The 21,277-nt window shown below is 46.5% G+C and overlaps 1 protein-coding gene across 1 annotated transcript; it reads right to left on the bottom strand.

The window, feature by feature from the left end:
• Positions 1–2,789: 2,789 nt before the first annotated feature.
• Positions 2,790–20,433, bottom strand: ATG14 (autophagy related 14). The gene is made up of 10 exons (XM_017836810.1): positions 20,216–20,433; positions 15,141–15,203; positions 14,963–15,005; positions 14,470–14,551; positions 10,107–10,344; positions 9,123–9,352; positions 8,355–8,472; positions 7,122–7,212; positions 6,907–6,992; positions 2,790–3,854 (listed from the first exon to the last, which is right to left on the bottom strand). Exons 1-10 carry the CDS (start codon positions 20,431–20,433, stop codon positions 3,548–3,550), a joined length of 1,476 nt encoding a protein of 491 aa, XP_017692299.1. The 3' UTR covers positions 2,790–3,547.
• Between the last annotated feature and the right edge of the window lie 844 nt (positions 20,434–21,277).

Below are 21,277 nucleotides of genomic sequence, written 5' to 3'. Positions count from 1 at the left end.
GGACAGGGCTTGGAGCAACCTGGTCTAGTGGGAGGTGTCCCTGCCCATGGCAGGGGGTTGGATTGAGATGGGCTTTAAGGTCTCTTCCAACCCAAACCATTCTGGGATTTCACACCTGCACAAAACTGCACTGAAACATCCAAACTCTGTCTCGAGTCCCACTTCTCACAGAGTGGGAATGGTGCTGAAGCCTCACCCTGGGCTGTTTCTCTTCCCAGCCTGCCTTTGGCTGGTCCAGGCAACCCTGGAGTAGGGACAGGACTCGGGGCATTATCAGGCTGCTCTCCTGCCACAAACCAGTGTGGGCAGAGGACAAAACCTCCTGCTGCTGGCCCTGCTTAAGCAGAGCTGACCTGAACATCCCATAGGCATGAGCTGAGCTCAAAGCCAGGCTTGGCTTTGCCCATGGCCAGGACTGACTGTGCTGTCACTGAGGCAACAACCTGCCCCCAGCTCTGTGTGCAGGAACACCACGTGGCTGCTGCTCCCACTCCTGAGTGTGCAGCAGCCAGGAATCACAGGGCATCAGTCCTTCCCATCAGATACATCACAAAAAATCGGGTGGGAGGGGTTGGTTTTCCTCCATCATTCAGCAGCCTGTAACCCATGGCCTGCCAGGCCACCACATCCCCAGGGCAGAGCCTGCTCAGCCCTTTCCCATCCCTGTTGCTCAGACACTGCCTCACTTTAACAGTTACATCTGTAAAAAGCCACATCTCACATCCTGAAATGACCTTGTAAGGAGGAGCATCCCCCTTTGCACGCAGCAGGAATTCAGCACCTGCAGAAACAAACCTCACCCAGCACACGAGCAGCCCCGAGCCAGGCTCACATGAGAGATTTACCCGTTTACATGTACATAAAGGGATGTGTGTGTGTGTGTGTGGTGTGCAGGAACCCGCCTCCTGCTCCCCTGGAGATGCAGTTATTTTATGTAAGAGTATTTTTTTAGAATGGGTATTGCTTATTCCACCGCTGTATGACTGTAACACTGTAACAGGTCTGGTCCCTGTGATGCTTTGAAGGCTGGAAATTCTTTGTGTACTTTCGCCCAGCACGGTGAAAAACAGACCACACAGAGGTAACAGTTATAAATATACAACTTTAAAAAAAAAAAAATTACTGTTAAAGATTTATTGCAATAATACAATAAAATTTAGAAAAAAAAAAAAACAACAAACAAATCAACAACCAAACCATTTGTGTTCAGTTACATCGGAAGTTGCGGAGAGAGGCCGTGAGTTTTTGCAGGTGAAAAGCCACCCCTGGGTGTCCCATCTGAGACCCTTCAAAGGCACCTGATTGGGGCTGGGCCCCCAAAATCAGGCCCTTCCTTGGCAGCTCAAACTGGCCACCCCAGGTCACTGGTCACGGCCAAAAGTCACGGCCTGAGCTGAAATTCCCGTGTTCGTTCATGCTAGGAGAAGTGTTTTGTAAACTCTCAGCTGGCTGCCTTCAAATATCTATAACCACAGATATTCCTGCCCTCCCTCCCTCCCCAAACAACCTGAAAAACGGTGATTGCACTCAAGGTTTGGACACACACAGTTCTCCCTCAGCTACACATGTGCAAAACACTTTAAAAAAACCGCCACAACTTTTGTGTTCTGTTACAAAAAAGCCTTCCATGGAAAGCCCCACCCCGACACCTTTGAACACCCTCACCGTGCCCTTGTGCACTCTCAGAACGTGACATGGCTGCGAATAAATTATTCTGGAAAACATGGATAGGAAGTATATGGCTTAGAAAAGTTATTGTGTCAGATTTTCTTTCCCTAAGTTCATTCAGTGTACGAAGCTGAGTCATGGCCTGACCTTTCGGGGCTCGAAGTAGCACAAAGGCAGCAACGAAAGAGGGACTGAAATGCCTATGAAAAACAAAAAGGAACACAACCAAAAAGGTATTTAGATGGCAGGGTCCAGTGCAAAATAAATGAGCCAGAAGGGGCTGCACAGTATGAGCCCAGTATCCCATACTGGTGTGTGCTGGTTGCTCAGAGCTGCAAAGGATCCAAGTCATAAAGTGCCATGAGCCAACAGTGCCCAAACCCCCTGGGCCCTGATCAGGCTCCAGTAGTCAAGGGAGCCTGGGCTGTTCTCTTCAAACAAACCCAGCTATTAGACCAAAAGAGCGGCAGGAGCGAGGGTGTTGTCCTCTAACAACATGTCTGTGTTGCTAGTGTGGAGTTAAGGGTCTTTGGTTCAAAACAAAAAAAAAAAAAAAAAGAAAAATTAACTACTGACAACAGATGTCCAGCCCCAAGGCCAAAAAGAGCTGCCATACAAGGGATGGGGAGGGGGGGAGACTCAGCTGGAACCCCCATTTGGGGTACGGGGCAGAGTGGCAGAAACCCTCCCTCATGCAGGGAGGGGAGGATGCCCTTACCTTGGTCGACCCTGTGGAGAAAATGTCCCAATCCTAAATGTAAACTGCACATTGGGAGTCTTGCTGAGCAGCCCTATCCCTGAGTGCTCCATCCCACAAGGCAGAGGAAGGGGAGGAGCACTTGTCCACCAACTCACCTGTCGGCATATCCCACCTCCCGTGGTTTCACCAGCCAGCTGCGCCAGGGAAATGAAATCAAACTTCTTGGCATTCAGTAAACAACCCACCCCCCCCGCCCCAAAACATAAAGTAGAACAGGGTTAAAAACACATGTAGTGTGGAGAGCGTGTGACTTCACCAAACTGGCTTGAAATGAGGTTTTTCTAATGCTGAGAAGTGGCAAGACGGTGTCGGAACGGATGGATATTATTGCAACAACACAATCCTGGATCAGCGTCGAATGTGGGTCTAGCAAAGAGAACGTCCAGTGTTTCTTTGGTGTATGATATTAAGAGTAAAGAGCCTGTGTGCCTTGGACAGCACAACACGAAACTTCTAGAACACCTACCAGTGGAAAGAGCATGAAACAAGCCAGTTTTTCTATGGCAAAACTGGGTAAAAGATTCACAACCGAAATCTAAAACAAGAGCAACTTGCTGTGTGAATTCCCTGCCCATGCTGATTCTTTGTATTAAAAATATGGCAACAGAGATTAGAAAACATGTTAAAAATGCATAATTTTCATGTCCTGAATGAAAAAAATTTAGAAATACGCATTTCTGCATTATGCAAGACAGATTTAAAACACACACACAAAGGAAAACCCTGTAAGGAGTTAAGAAAGTGGGAACTGCATTTGCACCACTGTCCAGACTGCGCCCTGAGCAGCCTCCTCTGTGCCCATCCCGATCCAAATGCTCCAAAATCTGTGTCTTCTTCAGGAAGTAGAACTGGAGGTCGCTGGGTCCTTTGATATTCAATGCAGACAGAACCAAGAAACCAAGTGCCCTCAGAGAATCCGTCAGGAGCTAATTTACAAAACGGTCCGTCACAGTCACCTTGGGTAAATAAAAAGGTGTGGGGTTTTTTTTTTCGGTTTACAAAACGAAAGTCCTTGACCTTTTCTTTGTTCCAGGCACTACTTAACTGAATATGTAAGGTTTCCTACAGCACTGTCGGGGAGGGGTTCCTTCCACAGCTCCTGTGACCCTTTGTCCCTGGTTAGCGGTGCCCGGTGTAGGCCTTGAACCAGGAGGTCACCGAGGCGGCGGCCGACGAGATCATCCCTCCGGCGCTGCTGCTGGCGATGGGCTGGGACACCTGGGTGCTCTGGCTCTGCAGCATCTCCACCTGCTGCGAGGGGATGTCGCAGAACCTGGGGCTCGGCAAGTTCTCCCAGTCTGTGCCCAGGTCCGTCTCCTCGTCGCTCACGTGCTCGTCGCCGCTCTCGTCCGTCTCGCCGGCGGCGCTGGGATCCACGAACTCCATGGAGTCCTCGAGATCAGCGCTGATTTCGAAAGGCCCAGACCTGTGAACACGGACACAGTGAGGCCTAGGAATGCCACGGCTCTGTCACGGGTCCAGCAGAGAGATCAAACACCCCTGGTCTTTATCAGCTGGCGGAGAAACTCACTGGTTGCAGAGCTGTGTTAGGACAGTGGTGAAACAAAAACACTTGGCCAAGGAAGTGACAGGGTTCCAGACCACGGAGCAGGAGCCGTTCTGCTTTGGCAGGGATAGTGGAACACACACTAGTGATGATAACTCAGAGCTCCACTGGTGAGAATCTCAGCTTGATGTGGAACAGCTTTCATTTCCAACACTAGCCCTGGCCAGGTGAGATGGCTCAGCTCTGTCTCTCTAACTTAGGAGACCTGGCACAACTCACTAGTGGAGACTTCTCACCTCACCCTGAGCAACACCTCGACACCTTTTTCACTATGAGACTGGTCAAACACTGGAACAGCTGCCCATAGAGGCTGTGGGGTCTCCACTGGAGACACTCCAAATGCCCCCCCACAGAACCACAGAATGGTTCAGGCTGGAAGGGACCACAGTGGGTCATCTGGTCCCACCTCCCTGCTCAGGGAGGGTCATCCCAGAGCACATGGCACAGGATTCTGTCCAAATGGTATCTGAATATCTCCAGCGGGGGAGACTCCACACCCTCTCTGGGCAATCTGTTCCAGTGCTCAGTCACCTCCACAGGAAAATTCTTCCTCATATTCAGGTGGAACTTCCTGTGCATCAGTTTCTGCTCACTGTGTCTTGTCCTATTGCTTGGCACCACAGAGCAGAGCCTCATCCACCCTCTTGGCTCTCTCCCTTCTGATACTGATGAACATGGATGAGGTCCTCTCTCAGTCATCTCTTGAGGCTGAGCAGGCCCAGCTCCTGCAGCCTTTCTTCATGTGAGAGATGCTCCACTCCTGAGAACCTGGCTCTGCTTTGAGCAGGGGCAATGGGCTGGATCTCCAGGAGTCCTGGCTAAACCCACCTGCACTGTGACTGTTCCCTGCTGCCACTGTCTGGCGGGAGAAGCGATTGCATCCCACCCCATCCCACTGCTTTGGGCTGCCTGTACTCCAGCCCAAGTCTGAATTACCTTTAACTGAGCCAAAACAGGCACTTTCAGAGGCCTGTGACCCACGGTCAGAGACTGTCATGGTTTCACAGAAGCAGAGAAAGGCACATTCCCCACAGCGAGCAGCATCCCTACCAGAATTCATTCCAAAGCTGCTCAGTGAAACATGAGAGAGAATTTCACAGAATCATGGAATCATTTAGGTTGGAAAAGACACCCAAGATCACCAACTCCAGCCATAAAATACAGTAACTGTTGTAACACAGGCAAAAGTGTTTCTCCAGCCTTAGTGGGAGAAGGAGCCTGAAGCAGCGATTTAGCATGGAAAATTTTAATCCAGACAATTAAAGCTTAGCAGAATTATATGTATATGAAAACAGTAGTGTATAGAGGAGATTATCAGGCAACTAAATGCTTAGGTATCTTTTCCCTTCTAAAGGAAAAGACAGAGAGTTGGTTGCTGCAAACTTTGCAGCCAGCTTAGAAATTAAAGGCAAACACTCCCCTTTCATAATCCAGGAAGGAATGGGAGCGCTGCCTCCTGGCAAAGCGTTTTGCTTAACAAGGCAACGTGAGAGGAGAGTCATCAAGTTTGAGGCCAGAAGGGACCATTAGATCATCTCAGGTGACCTCCTCTATGACAAAGGCCACTATGTTCCACCCGTTCTCCCTGTCCTGAGCCCAGTGACTCCTGCCTGGTGACAGCATCCACTCCAGAAACTCGTCCAGCCTTGGGAGGATGACAGAAGGAAGCAGAATCCCCACCTTCATTCTTGTGGGTAATTAATCTGTGTTTTAAGCACATGGGCCTCATTTCAACCAGCTCATACCCTTTGCTCCCAATGGTGTCTCTAAAGCCATTCTGCAGTCTGGGAGACATTTTATCCAACTCTCCTGTGACCCCTTCTTTTACTACCTGGACCCAAAGGATGCACCTGGAGCTCTGTGACACCTGCACAGGTACCCACTGTGACCCCTGGACCTTTTACAGTAGCTGCTTTCCAGGACACAGTTCTCCATCCTCTGGGTATTTCCTGCACTCTCCCTGTTTTCAGGCAAGCAGCAGCAAGCACAGATATTTTTTTTTTTCCAAACCAAGCTGTATTACAAAGATTTGGCTCCCCATGTCTTTGGGCTGAATCAGTAAGGATATATCCAGAGAACACAAGGTAAGTGGGAAGAGGCAGTTCCTCTTAGTGGCACTGCAGGTTTTTGAATAAAACTAGATCCGTACAGGAGAACAAAGTGGAAAAGGAGATTTCAGAACACTACATTTAAGGGGGGAATAAAGCATTAGTCACATCAAACAAGTATTTGCAGACTGTCTCAGGAACAAGTGACTTGTGGCTGGATTATCCCAATGGGAAATCAATGTTGTTTGCTTCCTTATATTTAAGTTCAAAAAAAAAAAAAAAAAAGATTATTAAACCTGGTGTGTGCAAGGCCAGGAACTGACGTTCTTTTTGTCACGTACTGAGTTAACAGAAGAGTTGTCTTTAATCTTAATTTACATATAAATTAATACCATTTGAAGTGTCAATTTTGGTCTAGGGAGTTCACTGACTGGGAGTATTTTGGGAAAGGTCTGCCTGGGATGCTTGTCAGGGTTTATACTGCTGGATGCTCTCAGGTATTCACATGTTGGCAAGGCGTGGGCAGGGTCATACTTGGAGCATGGCAAGGCTGCCTGGCATATGTGCTGCTGTTCCCTGGAGGGAAGGAGTTCCTGCTTCTGGGCATGGGAAATAATTCCATCATCAGCTACCAAAGGCTCCAGCTGGGCCTGCCATACGCTGAGACACAGCAAACACACATCTCTGGAATCTGATTTCCTACTCAGGATCCCCTTTTCCCTGTTCTCTCTTGTCTCCTGTAAATACCCTGAATTCTGTGCTCTACAGGTATGGCAGAAGAGAATTTCCCTCTCTGGGAAAGGCATAGGCATAAATTCAGAAGGGATTCAGCCACAAGAGATTTGAGATTTTGCTTTCCTTACCTGCCCAAGTTCTCAGTGTCTGGGCTGACCAGGTACATAAGGTTCCTGAGGGTGTGCAGTGGGTGCAGCAGATCTAAATTTACATGCTGCCAAGGGGAAGGAAGAAAAAAAAAAAAAAAAAAAGGAAAACACATGATCAGTTCCTGGAGGAAACCAGCAGGCACAGGGGGTATTTTAAAAGCTATTTAAAAAATCCAAATGTGCATTCCCCCTACCTGAGAGAAGCAAAGGTGAAGGATATTAGCATTCAGCTTCTTCACTGCCCGTGTGAACCTGTGTCTGCTGAGATTCTCTCCACAGAATTCGCTGTTAAAACACCACACACACACATAAAGACACAGAAAGCAAAATGCTGTGAAAATACACTTGCTGGAGACATCAGCATTCCGTGCCCTGGCTTCCTAACAAACCCTGGAGTAAACATCCTCACAGTGAGCACTTGTTTAGAGTGTACAGCCAGTTTTAGAGTGCTCAGGAGATTATTTTTTCGCCTGGCAAGACTGGTAGCATTTTATCAACAAGCACTGCTTGCCCTGCTCTCACCGGTTTCCACAGGACAGGTGGTGTAAACTGTATGAAACCCAAAGATCCACTGTGGCCAAACTGTTTCAGGTCTCCTTTTAAACCTTGCATCATTTCCTGTTCCCAACCTTTCCCTTCTGTGAAGGCTGATGACCCAAATAAAATCACAGAACCACAAAATGTTTTGGGTTGGAAGGGACATTCAAAATCATCCAGTCCTAACCCCCTGTCACAGGGTGGAAGGAAAAGCTGAAACCCCTACGCAATTTTTGTGCCCTCACTTCAAAACCCACTATTTGAAACGCTTAAAAAGAATTTCAGCAGCGTATTTGAGACCCCTGGAAGACTGATCAGGTGTACAGCTCCCTCAGTGCTCCTGTACAAATCCATCTGCTCCACACAGACATCAAAAACTTCACAGTGCTTTTCATCCCAAACGGGGTTTGTGCAACGCACTCCCAGATATGGCAGCCAGGAATGTTCCCCACGGGTGTTTTATCCCAAAGGGAATTACAGTCCTGGCACATTATAAGGCCTTGCTTTACAGTACAGAATGTAGCAGAGCTATTCAAGAGCTGCTGAATTGGGCTGGGATTTTGTGAAGCACAGTGGGGGTCCAAAAAAAATGAAAAGTGCTATTCGTGGACTTGTCATATTTCATTTCTAATTTGATGATGCTGAACACACCAATGAGAAAGGTGTTATTTCCAACTGTGATGACTGGTCTACCCTCTCAGGAGGTAAAAAAGGAAAGACTGTTAACTGTGGTCTAAAATCCTACTATTGCTTTCCTCAAAGAGCCCAAAAATTCACAAGCCATCACTGTTACCATAAAATCTGTTCCAATTCATGACTTCGTTCCCCAAACCAAACTGATTTAGGATCAGCCCAAACTGGCCACTGATTCACCTCGTGTGTTTACTTGCCTGTTGCAGAGCTTCTTGGGAAGGTTTACATCAAGTATGAGAGACAAAGTGTTAACAAGCTGAGTTGCATAGCACAATGCAGCACTGATGGTATGAGCAGGGTTATTATGCTCCATATCTAAAAGAAATAAAAACAACATGAAAGTCTGGTTTTAAATGAAGTCTTGGTGAGTGTGTTAATGTGTTACTGAAGTCTACCCTGGAAAATGTCAGTTGTAAGTATGGAGAACAGCTTGAATCTAGCAATCATTTACAGTGAAATCTGTCAGAAGTTGGAAGAAAATAGTAATTCTTGGAATTCCTGTTAAGATGACGGCATGTGAACCATGTCAAAACTGTGAATAATTAACTTTATTTCTCTATTACATTGTGCTTGTGTCCCAGTGAGCATTTCCTGCAGAAGAGGGTTTCAGCAGACTAGTCATAAAATCACAGAATGGTTTGGATTGGGAGGGACCCTAAAGCTCATCTTGTTTCACCCTCTGCCATGGGCAGGGACATCTTCCATTATCCCAGGTTGCTCCAAGCCGCATCCAACCTGGCCTTGGACACTTCCAGGGATGGGGCAGCCACAGGGACCTTAAAGATCACCCAGTTCCAACTGGGCAGGGAACCTGCCCACTGTAATCCCCATACCGGTGTTTATTTCCGACTCAGAATTTGGATGAGAACAAATGGACCTGCCAACTGCTCCTCAGTGCCTTCCGTTGGCATCCAAGGCTTCTGGAGCATCCCAGGTGCCTAAAAAAAGCAGGCCTTGCTCCTTACCGGGTCCTTGTGTGGTCTTCTTCTCTTCCACCCAGTTGTAGTAGGCCGAGTAGTCCCCGTTGTTGGGGAGGGTGATCCAGGGCCCTGTGATGCTGATGCTGGTGTCCCCGTTGTGGTCGTCACACACCCACCTCCCGGAGAGGTACGTGGTCCTGCGGGCTTCCGCCAGCTTGCTCACAGTGCTCGAGGTCATGGCATTGTCGCTCTCGGTCGACACGTCCGCGGGGTCTCTGCAGGGCAACGGAGAGAGGGTGTGGGTAAGGAAAATTTCAAAAAATACGATCAAATACGCGTTCAGCAGGCACCGAGCCAGACTTCACCGAGGGCAGAACGCCTGGAAAACGCTCCTGCCGAACTCCTTGTTCCCGGAACTACTTTCCTTTGTTCTGGGGTTTTTAATTGCTTGTTTTTGGTAAAAATCACAGAACGGTTTGGGTTGGAAGGGACCTTAAAGACCACCCAGTTCCAACGCCCTGCCATGGGCAGGGACACCTTCCACTAGAGCAGGTTGCTCCAATCATCGAGGGCAAAATGCTTGTAGAAGCAGTCATGCAAAACTCTTTATTACTAAAACTACTTTCCTTCATTTTGGGGTTTTTAATTATTTATTTTTGTAAAATCCCAGAATGGCCTGGGTCGGAAGGGACTTTAAAGCTCATCTCGTTCCACCCCAACTGCCATGGGCAGGGACACCTTCCACTAGACCAGGTTGCTCCAAGCCCTGTCCAACCTGGCCTTGGACACTTCCAGCGATGTGAATCCATATTTTAAGGAAGTTTAACACTGGACACATAGCTCATATCATTCAGTAGGGAGAAGGAACTACCTCCAGATCCTGCTGTGCTGGACCTCTGTCTTTGGGGAACACACCTCCTCCCTCCCACCATGCTAAGGGAGCCTGAGCCTCTACCTTAGACAGACACGACTCACTTCTGGGTGTCTAAAGCCGAGCCAAACGAGCCCAAAAGGATCAGCCTTCCCTACCTCATGCTTGTCTTCACTTCTTCAATGGGGAAGATGACCGAGGTGAGCTCCAGGATGTGTGTCCTGCGCAGGTTTGCCAGGTGCTCGTACTGGGTTTTCAGGTCGTAGGTTTTCTTCTCCACCAGGTCCCCCAGCCTGCGGTTGTGCCTCTGGATCTTCTCCTTCTTCTCCTGGTGCCGCTGAGCCCGGCGATAATGCTTCTGGTTCTCCTCCTTGATCCTCAGCAGCCCCTCTGTGTCTGTTGGGAGCAGCAGCAGATGTTATCCTTGGAACAGGAGCTTGTGGTAAAGCTTGAGACAAAGCCTTATTAATATTTATGGGAAACAAGACCTATAGCAGCCTAAAACAGAAAAACCCTGCTAAACTATTAACATCTTCCAGCTGCTCGGTGGCACAACTTTTTTTTAAATCTTCTCTGAAGGTCTCCAAAGAGACTGCAACTGGGATTATTCTTTCCCTATCTTCTACCCAGCTATTTTTGGATTTGGAGCAGAAAAGCCAAGATTTCCCAGTTTAATTAAACTCTGAGGTAATCATCCTGACAGAAATAGCCTGACTGTACATGTTTGCACGGTGCTGGCCAAAAAGCCAGGCCTCGCTTGCAGCCAAAATCAAGCGCAGATAGCATCTTCATTCACCATTTCTGGCACCTCTGCTGCTGTTAGTGTCTTATTTGAGCTTCACACTCATGGATGTGCTCTTAAAGCACTTGGATCTCAAGGGTGCAGACTCCTTGTTTCCACAGGGAACGCTGGCTATCTCCCTTTCCAGTCCCAAAATGAGAAGTGTGCTCATGTACTGAAGCGCTGCAACCTCCCGGATTCACTCCCATGCATCAGGCTTGGAAAAATATCCTTCAAGAGCATCTTGAAGCATCAAAGGTTGGACTTGATGATCTTAGAGGTCTTTTGCAACCTTAGTGATTCTATGATCTGCCGATTCTGCTATAAAAATAACTGACTGCAGCAATGCTTCCAACAAACATGTGGTGCTACAGAGAGTCAGCCACCTTTCAGCAGCATAGGGAAAGATTTCTTACACACTCTCCAAATAAATGTCTATAACTCTCAATTCACCCGAGTCTGAAGGGTGCCTGACCCTGCAGGCACAGAGGCTGCTTTCTCTGAACATCAGGAAATTATTTCCAGTTATCTGACCTGCTGCATTCCATGATGTGTCTGATAGGAAGGAAGATCTGATACGTGGGAGACGCAAAGTCCCAAACTAAAGGTGGTGAGAATACTTTCTTCCTGCAGGTAAGAACTAATATTCCTCATGTTCATAAAATAAGTGACCCCTGTTAGAGAAGCTGTAGTAAAACCAACTTTTCTCTGACAATCCCTTTGTATCAGCAGTAATTCCTTTAAGCATTCCTCTACGCCAACAGAAAATCAATTAACGCTCGCATTCATATTCCCAAACTCTCTCTTTGCATAAAGAATAAGAGACAGAGGAGGAAGAAAACATCCATCTGTTCAATTTTCACATTCATATACTTGAAAGGCTACTTTTTCACAGAGTGAACTCCCTTCCCTGCAGGTCCAACAGCAATTATTTGAGAGCAGGCGAGATCACTGCACACACGTTTCCTCCTTGGAAGTCCCAGTGCAGAAACAACTGTCCTTTTCTATGCACAGTACCTCTGCTTTGTGACCCAGTTTATGAGGTGATTAAAACTTGTCCCCAGGAGTATTTCAGGACACCACTCTGTCCCACATGCCTGCTCTGGCTGATAAATGCAAGCCCAGGCACACTGATCTCTGCCCAGAGAGTTCTGCCAGGGGTTTGCCAGCCTGTCTCCTCGAACTGTTCTCCACAGACAGAAGGCAAACACACACAGATTTTAAAACATTATTTTAACGAGTGCCAGTTATTGAGGTCTCCAGGAGAGTCGACCCCGAAAGAAGGAAGCCAATGTTCTAGAAATTGCTCTTATTTCAGGTAAATTAAACTATGCCACATCCAAGAGAAGAGAAACAACTTTTTTACACTTTCTACTGTGGCCCAAGAGCAAATCAAGTTGGGTTCCTGATCTACTGGCTATTCATGGCATGAGTTAATTTTAGGTCTATCTGCAAGAGCAATTTTGGTGTAACTGAGCTAACAACATGTTAGTTGGGCAATAGTTAGCTCAGTTTGTAGGTTAAGTCTAATCAAGTTCAGTGTGAATCAAGAGAAGTTGCAAAAGTTGCAGATAATACACTTCATAGAAGAGTAGAAAGGAGGAACTGCACTCCCTGGTTGTTGCAAACTTTCTGCCACCTTCAGAGCTGCACTTTGAGAAAAGGGGACTAAGTTCCTCAAAGTCACATTGATTTCCTCTTTTCCTTTCTTCCCAGGATAAAAAAATAGTTCAGATCTTCAAAATAATAATCTTCTACCTACTGAAAAGCTTGTTTTTCTTCGCCTTCCCGTTCTCTAAACCAAACACCAATTTTCTTAGCCATTCCTTGTGTTTTATTCCCAGTATTCTCTTCCAGACTTTCTCCAGTTGATCCGTATCTTTCTTAAATTGCTCAAGTTGGACACCAGACTTCCACTGAGGCAACACCAATGCTGGGCACAGCAGGACAACTGCTTCCATCTTAAATACAACACTTGCATTAGTTAACCCAGAATGAGGACTGAACCTTTCTGGAGCAGCATGAGATTGATTTAATTTTTATTTAATTTGCAATTCTCCAGATCCTTCCCTGCCAAATCTCACCAGCATCCCCCACTCTGGGTTCGTTCTTCTCTTTCCTAAACAACGTGCACTCAACTTTGTCCTTCTCAGATGATGTTGCTCATTTATCTGCATGATTTTGAACCTGATTCTGTTCTCTGCAGAAGTCATATCATCATCCACCTTGGCTTCTTCCACTCCACCTTCTATTCTACCATGTGAGCTATTATGGGATATACTGAGCAGAACTGGGCCAGAACTGGCTCCTGCTGAGCTCCACCTGCCTCATCTCCTCAGTCTGACCAGTGTCACCACTCTCTGAAGGCAGCTTTTCTAACCTTTTGTGCCAAGCTTGCAGGGATTACAGAACAAATGTCTTTGTTTGCTCAAGAGATAGTTTCAGGTAGTGCCCAAATCCAAGTTATTTGCAGCTTCTGCCTCATCCTCCACTACACCACTTGATCCCCAGACCTATTCATAACCAAGTGATGCCTATTTTTACCTACCTTATCTTCCAGTTAACAGCAAAGTGCCCACAGGTTTATAACAGGATGACTGTGTCATCAGTTTATGTTTCTTTCTTCCTCCATCCTTTGAAAACAGGGACTGTTTTCACTCTGTTTCTTGGGACATCCTCTCTCATGTGCTTCCAAGTGCTCCAGACTACTTCAGCCTGTTCCTTAACTTCCATAAGGCCTTGCTGACACAACCAAAATAATATTTAGCTGTCTGCTTCCTTTCCTTAGCCTGCAGTCCTCTCATGATGTACAATTTCATCTGGCTAAGCAGCTGATCACATTTTCTTTGTGGAAAGATGAAGCAAAGGCAGCTCTAAATGCTCCAGACTCCTCTGCACTGTTACTTGCTCGCATTCCTTTTAATTAACAGATTTGTCTACTCCTTCACCTTTTACTTATTATACATTTCCTACTGTTAGTATCCATCCTCCTTATTAATTGAAGATCATTTTGCATCTCAGCCTTTTTGCTGTGATCACTGCAAGCCTGTGCTACTCCTTTATGACTATTCTCAGGTTATGCCTCTGCTTCCACTCTCTGTATTCCTCTTGAATTCCAAGTCATAAAAATATCCCTGATTCCACCAATATGCTTCTGAATATGCTTCCTCTACTTCTTTTGCATGCAGGTTGTAAGGAGTGGTGCAAACTGACCCTACAAATTTAGTGTAAAACATCTAAGGAGTTTCTGAATGGAGCTCACCAGCCTACACTGTATTTCAGTGACTCTTGCTCAAGTAGGATTTTTGGGTTTTCAGACAGGTGTGGGTTAAAATTCAGCAGTTTCTCGAAATCTGTAACAGCTGCAGAGCTGTTTGCTCCTCTTTATCAAGAGGAAGTGATCAGAAACACTACACTGAATAAAGCCATCTCCAGGGACACAGCCAAAAAGTCACAGGCTGCTAAGCAGTTTACTTTTAAAGCTGCTGCAAAAGGATCTCCATCCAGCTGAACAATGCCTGCTGCTGTTTCCTAATTAAAACCCAGGCATGAAAAGGCTAAAAATCCACTCACCGATTTGCCTTCAAGTTGATTTAAGGAGCAATGGTTTGGAAATTCACTGTTTTTTTTTTAAAAACAAACAAACAAAAAACCTAACGCTCAAATTCACCTCAATTGATTTTTCACTCCAAGGCACCCGGGGAGTTTTTTCACTTCACAAAAGCAGGGGCATTACTCACGTCTTGTCATCTCATCATTTTCTTTGCAAATGGTCTGTTTCAGCTGCTCAATCCTCATCTTGCAAGACATTATTTTCCATCTCTGGGGCAAAAAAAAAAAAAGAACATTCAGCAACTCTGGGGCACAAACGACTTTAAACACACCGACTAATAATTAACAACAAAGGCTTCAGTGCACAAGTAGCAGGGTGCTCTTCAATGGATCAAACAACTAAATATTTTATATAGTGTTCTGTGCACAGAGGAATGCCACAAACAAAACAAATGCTTAGCATGAAGCCAATCAGGAAAATTAGTTATTGAACAAATATCCAGGGAGAAATGAAAATCCTGACAGTTTGGAGCACTCTGCTTGCAGAGCCAATTTCAGTTTTGCTTACAACAGGCTTTTTGGGAAAGCAACACAATGCCCTCAAGGTAAATTGTAACTTTAAACTATGAGATCCAGGAATTCAGAGAGTTTAAAAACCGTAGGACACTTGGAACAACTCACCAGCTGATCAGTTATCTCTTTCCCTTCCATGGCCTTCAAAACACTAGAGGAAAAAACATGATTGAAAGTTTTATGACTATGTGGACTGGGTCTGTCTCCAGTAACAGTGCATTAGAGAGACTGTTTTGCTTTTATGGGAGTTCTTAGACTTTATATTCATTTAATAGCTTCGACTTACTGTTTTTGGAATTCTCTCTGTTTGGTTTTAAGATGCATCAGCCTTTCTTTCTTGTCTGAAAACCTGGAAGAGATTAAATGCTTTTATTGATATTTTGCACAATACAACACTTGTAAGTTGTCTGAAAAGATAAAAAGACCAAAGCTTGTGGGATTCTCCAAACCTCAACTATCTGTCTTCATCTTGGGAACTAATGGCTAAATGTATAAAACTCTTGCAGAATTCTGGAAGAGTCTCACTGGAATTGCAACAGAACCTCTAAGATGAGGAAACATCAGTTTTGGATTAACAAACTTGTAAGCAAATTACTGCTATATCTAGATTTATAGCTTAGAAATGTCAATACTTTGTGTAACTGAGAAAAACATAGTACTATTAATTTCTCTAGTCACTAAAGGTTTTTAGAGTACTATCTCAGATAGTCCAAATGGCTGTTTTCAGCTCTGTTTCACTGGATGTCTGAGGTACAGGAACTGCAAAGAACTGATCAGAAAGGAATCTTTTTAGGATTCCTCATCCTGTGCTTTCACCCTTTGAACATGCAGCAGCCACGTTCTGCCCCCCTCCATGTTCCACAGTGTCTTGGGAAATACATCTAAAGAAAATATGAACAATGCAGATGGAGAAATTACAACAAAGCAAGAAGTGACAAAGGTGAAGGTCAGGGCAAACAGCAAAAGAGGGAGCCAAGAGATTTAAACATAAGCAGCAGCAAGTGTGCTTTGTCTTCTTGTGCTTGTGTTACAGCACTGTCCTGACCTGCACCTCAAAAACGCACCCTGGGTTAAGTCCAGGTATGAAAAACAATTCCTTCTATGTAGAATTGACAATTTCATCCTAGCAGAGGTCTAATATTTGTGGCTGCCCCATCCCTGGAAGTGTCCAAGGCCAGGTTGGATGGGGCTTGGAGCAACCTGGGACAGTGGAAGGTGTCCCTGCCCATGGCGGGGGGTTGGAACAAGATGGTCTTGAAGGTCCCTTCCAACCCAAACCATTCCATGATTCTGTGATTTTACCTAAAACCCAACAAGTCCTTTATTTCAGGGATCTTTATTTAGAAAGAATAACACACTAAGCCCTGACAGGATGGCATCTTGGGCCTCCCTCTCTGCTCATCTGTGGGTTTGATTTTGGGTGAAACTTTGAATTGCTTCACTTCTTTCCTCCAAGTGCTGAAATCTGAAACCTTGGTGGCTACCTTTGGGTTCAGAGAGCGTGTAATCACCCTTCCAGATGACATTAGCATTAGAACAACAAAACCACTGGCTGCTGCTTCTGTAGTCAAGCAAAAATATCTGTTTTCCTTCCAAAACAAACCAAAACCAAACGCAGGTGCTTGGCATAAAAGCCAGAGGCCACACGTGAGCCAGAGGAATGTGGTGCAACTGGAGCCCAGCTGCTCACCCCAGTTCTTCCTGTGTGTCCTCACCCCAGGAGTCATCTGGGAATGACAACAGGCACTCTAAGAGCCTCCTGTTTACCACAGGGCACTGCACAACTACTGTACCCCGACCTTTGGCTGCAACCAAAAAATCCCTTGGCCCAGAAACACAGAGCTCAGCAGTCCCACAGCGAGGGAGCGCTGGGGTAATTTGGCAATCCTTGTTTCCAGAGCTGGATTAATGGGCACTGAACAAAAATTACCCGACTCACGTCCCCCACATCAGCAAAAAGCTGAATGAACTGTCAAGAACCTGGGAGTGAATTAAGTTCTTGCTGTGGAGGGGAGACAGAAGTATTTGTGAAAGCCTGTAAAAGTTACAGCTCACCACGTGATGTCAAACAGCTCCTACCAACTTCTTCAGCAGGTTTCTCCTAAGGAAACATTTCCATTTCTTTATATAGCTCCCATTTTAATTGCATCTCATCGTGCAAAGTCATTTTTCTTTATATATCTTTAGCCTTTCCATTTGGCACAGAAACAAAACTTCGGATGAACTATTATAGGAACTCCCATAAAATGTAAACCGAGAGGGGAGAACATCTCAAATTACCCATTAAATGCTTCTCTTTCCTCAAGTCTTATCACATTAAGCTGAGATTTTCTAGGGTTACCTGGCTTATTTCCACATGTTCATAATTAAGGAGAAGCAACCAGAAGGAGAGATTTCCTAATCTATAGGAGTTGATTAATGCTGAAGGAGTTAAGGGCAGCAATATTACTGTACATATTCACTATAATAAAACTCCCTTGCTGTGAAAAGTCACCACTCCTAATCATAACCCACAGCCTAAAGAATTCAGACAATCATATTGTCTCTGGCTTTTGCCATCTGAAGACACATAAAGCAAAGCAATTCAGTAGGTCTGTGAAATACACTCTGAGAATTTATCCCTATGACAGGCTGGGGGACACTCCTGGGAGGAAGAAGAGTCTCTGAGCTGACACCACCACCAGGATGCCAGCTTGGCTTTTGGAACAGACAACACGTTAGTAATGAAAAGAAGAATGTCAGTGATTATTCTACTGGAGGACTTCCGGACTACTCATCCTTAATTGTAGCTCTCCTTCAATAATTAATCTCAGCAGCTCCTCAGTCTCTCCCCCCTCACAGATAACAGGGTGTGATTTTTGCCAGACAGATGAGAAACTTCAATTTTACTGGAGCTTTTTTTTTAAAAAAAATTAGCACACAAAATAGTCCAGCGAAACCTGAAATAATTAGACCATGAAATAATTTGTCTTACTACAAGAAAACTCTAAAATTAAACTGCAGTTGGATACAAGGAGTGGCACTTTCTCTCTTTACTTTTCACTAGAAAGAGAAGGATCCTTTTTCCCCCCCAATCTGTAACACTTAGAAAAGACAAACAGGAAGCCCAAATGCCCCCATACACTTCCACATCCTGAATTTCTCACACCAGGTCACCCAGCAAAGCCCTTGCCATGACCCTGTCAGCCTCCTCCAGCACCAGCTGATCTAAAATTAACCAAGGCACTACTAGAAGGCATAAAACAAATAAATAACGATGGCAGTAAACACAACCCGAGACCCAGCCAGTTCCCTGCACCTGTCCCTGCATGGCTTTGGTCACCATGAAAAACGTCTCTCCCTCTTTCAGTGGCCACATCCCAAGACATTCAAGACATTCAGAGGGGAAACAAGAAAAACTGGCCTCAGAAGTGTCTCACTCCTATGCTGGTCATTCAAAATATTAATTAAAGAAAGCAGACAGACTATTTCAAGCACAGTTTAAAAAATAACCCCATTATCTTCCAAATGCAAGGAGAACCCCAAGGTTTACAGAGCTTCATGCCTACACTGAGCAGTCCCCCTGCCATCAAGCACACTTAGGTTGTTCACGCTGTGTTATTCATATAGGTGAGTTTTTCCTTTAATTCATCAAAATAAATGTGCCATTTTTAGTGAATTGCACTTCTGCAGTTCATTCGTGGAAAGTTCTGAGCAGGAGGAGAAACAAAGCCTGGGGAAGTCGAGCGTGTAGAGAGGCCATGGGATAATAATAAAAGAGCAGTGATCCCCACGGATGGAACTGTGATGTCCAGGCAGAAGGGAGGAATAAAGGCAGAAAAAATAAAGAGACTTAAATTCCTGCAGTTAGGAAACACAGTATAAATATACAGAAGATTTTTCTAGTCACAGACAAATGGGGCAGTGAAAGCAGCTCAGGAGGATGCAGTGAAAACTGTCAGACAGAAAAGCTGATCCTGTGTCATGTGAGAAGATATGAGGAGGATAAAAAGGGTCTTTTTTTCCCAACAAGCTGTTGCTTCTCATACTTTGGCTAAAGCTGCTTCTTTATGGCTTCATTTGTCTGATGGGCAGAGACTTCTTAAACCTTGGTTGATACAGAACAACAGTGGTTCGACTCTAACAAAGGCTACAATTGGATTTCTATAATTAAACCTGATGTTTAGCCAGAATGTTATGGTTACAAAAGAGGCAGGAAAAAAACCCCCTTAGTTTATGTTCCAAACTCCAAATCCAATTTTTTCATGGAAGCTACAGACAACCCCAAGCAGTTTCACATAGATACAAGTTTTCCACCTATTCTGGAAAGACTAAATACAGCTTGTGGTTCTATAACACGGTTTTTATATATATAAAAAGAGAGAAAGCCCATCCAGTGGCAGACTAAGGTCTCAGATTTCCAAGCTGACTCACACTGGCTGACATCCTTTACCCATTCCCACGGATGTCAGTGGGAGAAAGGCACCACTGTCCCCTTGTTTCACAGGACTCAACAAGCCTTTGGACCGAGGGCACCACCACGGCACACACTGCTCACCACCTTCCCAAAATAGCTCCAGGAATCGCTCCCAACAGCTGCTAATGAAGCCACCAATGAAGGACCAAGAACACAAGTGTCAGCCAAGAATCAGAGCTATTCCAGTCGTGGCACTGGGAGACTTTTCAAGAATCTGGGATGGCCACGCTGTGAACGACAGCAATGGAGGAGCCATCTGAGCCACACAATGAGAAAATTTGTTTATGGCCATAGCACTCATCCTCAGTGCTCCAGGAGGGGCAGGACAGCCCATGATTAACTCAAGCAGAGTGTTGTTTTTATAATCCTAAAAGGAGGGCCACGATTAGGACTATTTATATAGACAAGAAAATGTTTATTTTTTTTCTTACGCACCTTTCTGATTCTGCCTAACGATGCTGAAAACCGCCAGCTTAAGGCGAGTTGCCGAAAACAGGAAACACATTTAAAATAACTTAATACACCGGTGTTTTTCTGCCCTGAATTGTTTGGAGCTTCTGTGGCTACACCGACACGGGCACACCTGCTGAGAGCTACACCTGACTAAGTGACAGTCAGGGCGATATTGTGAACTATTATTGCAGTTATTATTATTTTAATAGAAATAAGAGGAACGTGCCGAGGGTCCTGCTCCGCCCGACCCCACCAGGCAGCCCCAGGGCCGCTCCCTCACCCCACACTCAGAGCCCCCCGACCCCCATTTACCTCCCCCGGCCCCGGGGCACAACCCGGCCCCCCATCGGAGCGGGGGAGGCGCAGCCCAAGGGCCACCCGGCCCCCCCCGGACCCGGGGGCAGGGGATAGAGAGGGGGTGGGAGTCCCGTCGCCCTCAGCGCCGCCGGTACCTCTCGGAGTCGCGCCCGTCGAAGAAGACGAAGTCGCCGCTCTGGACGCACTTGGCGCAGGTGAGGCGGCGGCGCGTGGTGTTGCAGAGCGGGCACCGCTCCACCGCCACGTAGAGCCCCTCGGCGTCCTCGTCGGCGCCCCGCAGGGCCCCGGCCCCGGGGCCGCTCCCCCCGCCCGGCCCCGCGGGCTGCGGCCGGCGGCCGCTGGGAGCCGCCATGATGGGCCGCGCGTCACGTGGGGCCCTGTTGTCGGGCAGGGGATTGTGGGAAGCGGCGCTGAGGCGGCGGGAGGGAGCGGGGGAGGCAGGGCGGCGGGCCGCGCTCCGCGGGGAAAACGCTGCTTCAGACATGAAACTGCCGCCTTTTCCTTCTGCGGAAGGAATAAAAACCACCCCTGCCGTGCTTCCAGAGCGGGCGGTGTCTTGTATTCTGGTCGCCGGGGCTTCGCGGAGTCATCTGCGCCAGAGCCGGTCACTGACGCTGCTGTGGGGACCGTGGATGCTGCTGAAAGCCCGTCCCTCTATCTACAATAATATCAAAACCCAGCCGTACAAGTAGCAAATACTGATGCGCCTCGTAAAAAAAAGTGACAGACGAAGAGGTTTCCTCACCCCAGCTCCACGGCTGGAGCCAGAATGAGGAGTTAAATACGTATGATCAGCTCGCGTGTAGGGGCAGAGAGCCCACTCCTCTGCATCCGTATATCATGGAATAGGTTGGGTGGGAAGGGGCCTGAAAGACCATCTCGTTCCACCCGCTGCCATGGGCAGGGACATCTCCCACTATTCCAGGTTGCTCTAAGCCCCATCCAACCTGGCCCTGAACAGTTCCAGGGATGGGGCAGCCACAGCTTCTCTGGGCAACCTGTGCCAGGGCCTCCCCACCCTCACAGCCAAGAATTTCTTCCTAATATCCAGTCTAACCTCCCCACCACCACCACTGTCAGTTGAAGTAATTCCCCCTTCTGTATATAGCAGGAAACACCAGGAACATATATGTGACATAGTCCACACAAGCCAGAATAGCTTCAAGCAATATCTCCCTTCCAATAAAAAGCCCCAA

Source organism: Lepidothrix coronata, unplaced genomic scaffold (genome assembly GCF_001604755.1).
Source record: "Lepidothrix coronata isolate B3197 unplaced genomic scaffold, Lepidothrix_coronata-1.0 Scaffold284, whole genome shotgun sequence".
Taxonomy (NCBI): Eukaryota; Metazoa; Chordata; class Aves; order Passeriformes; family Pipridae; genus Lepidothrix; species Lepidothrix coronata.
This window is presented reverse-complemented; position numbering and strand designations above follow the sequence as displayed.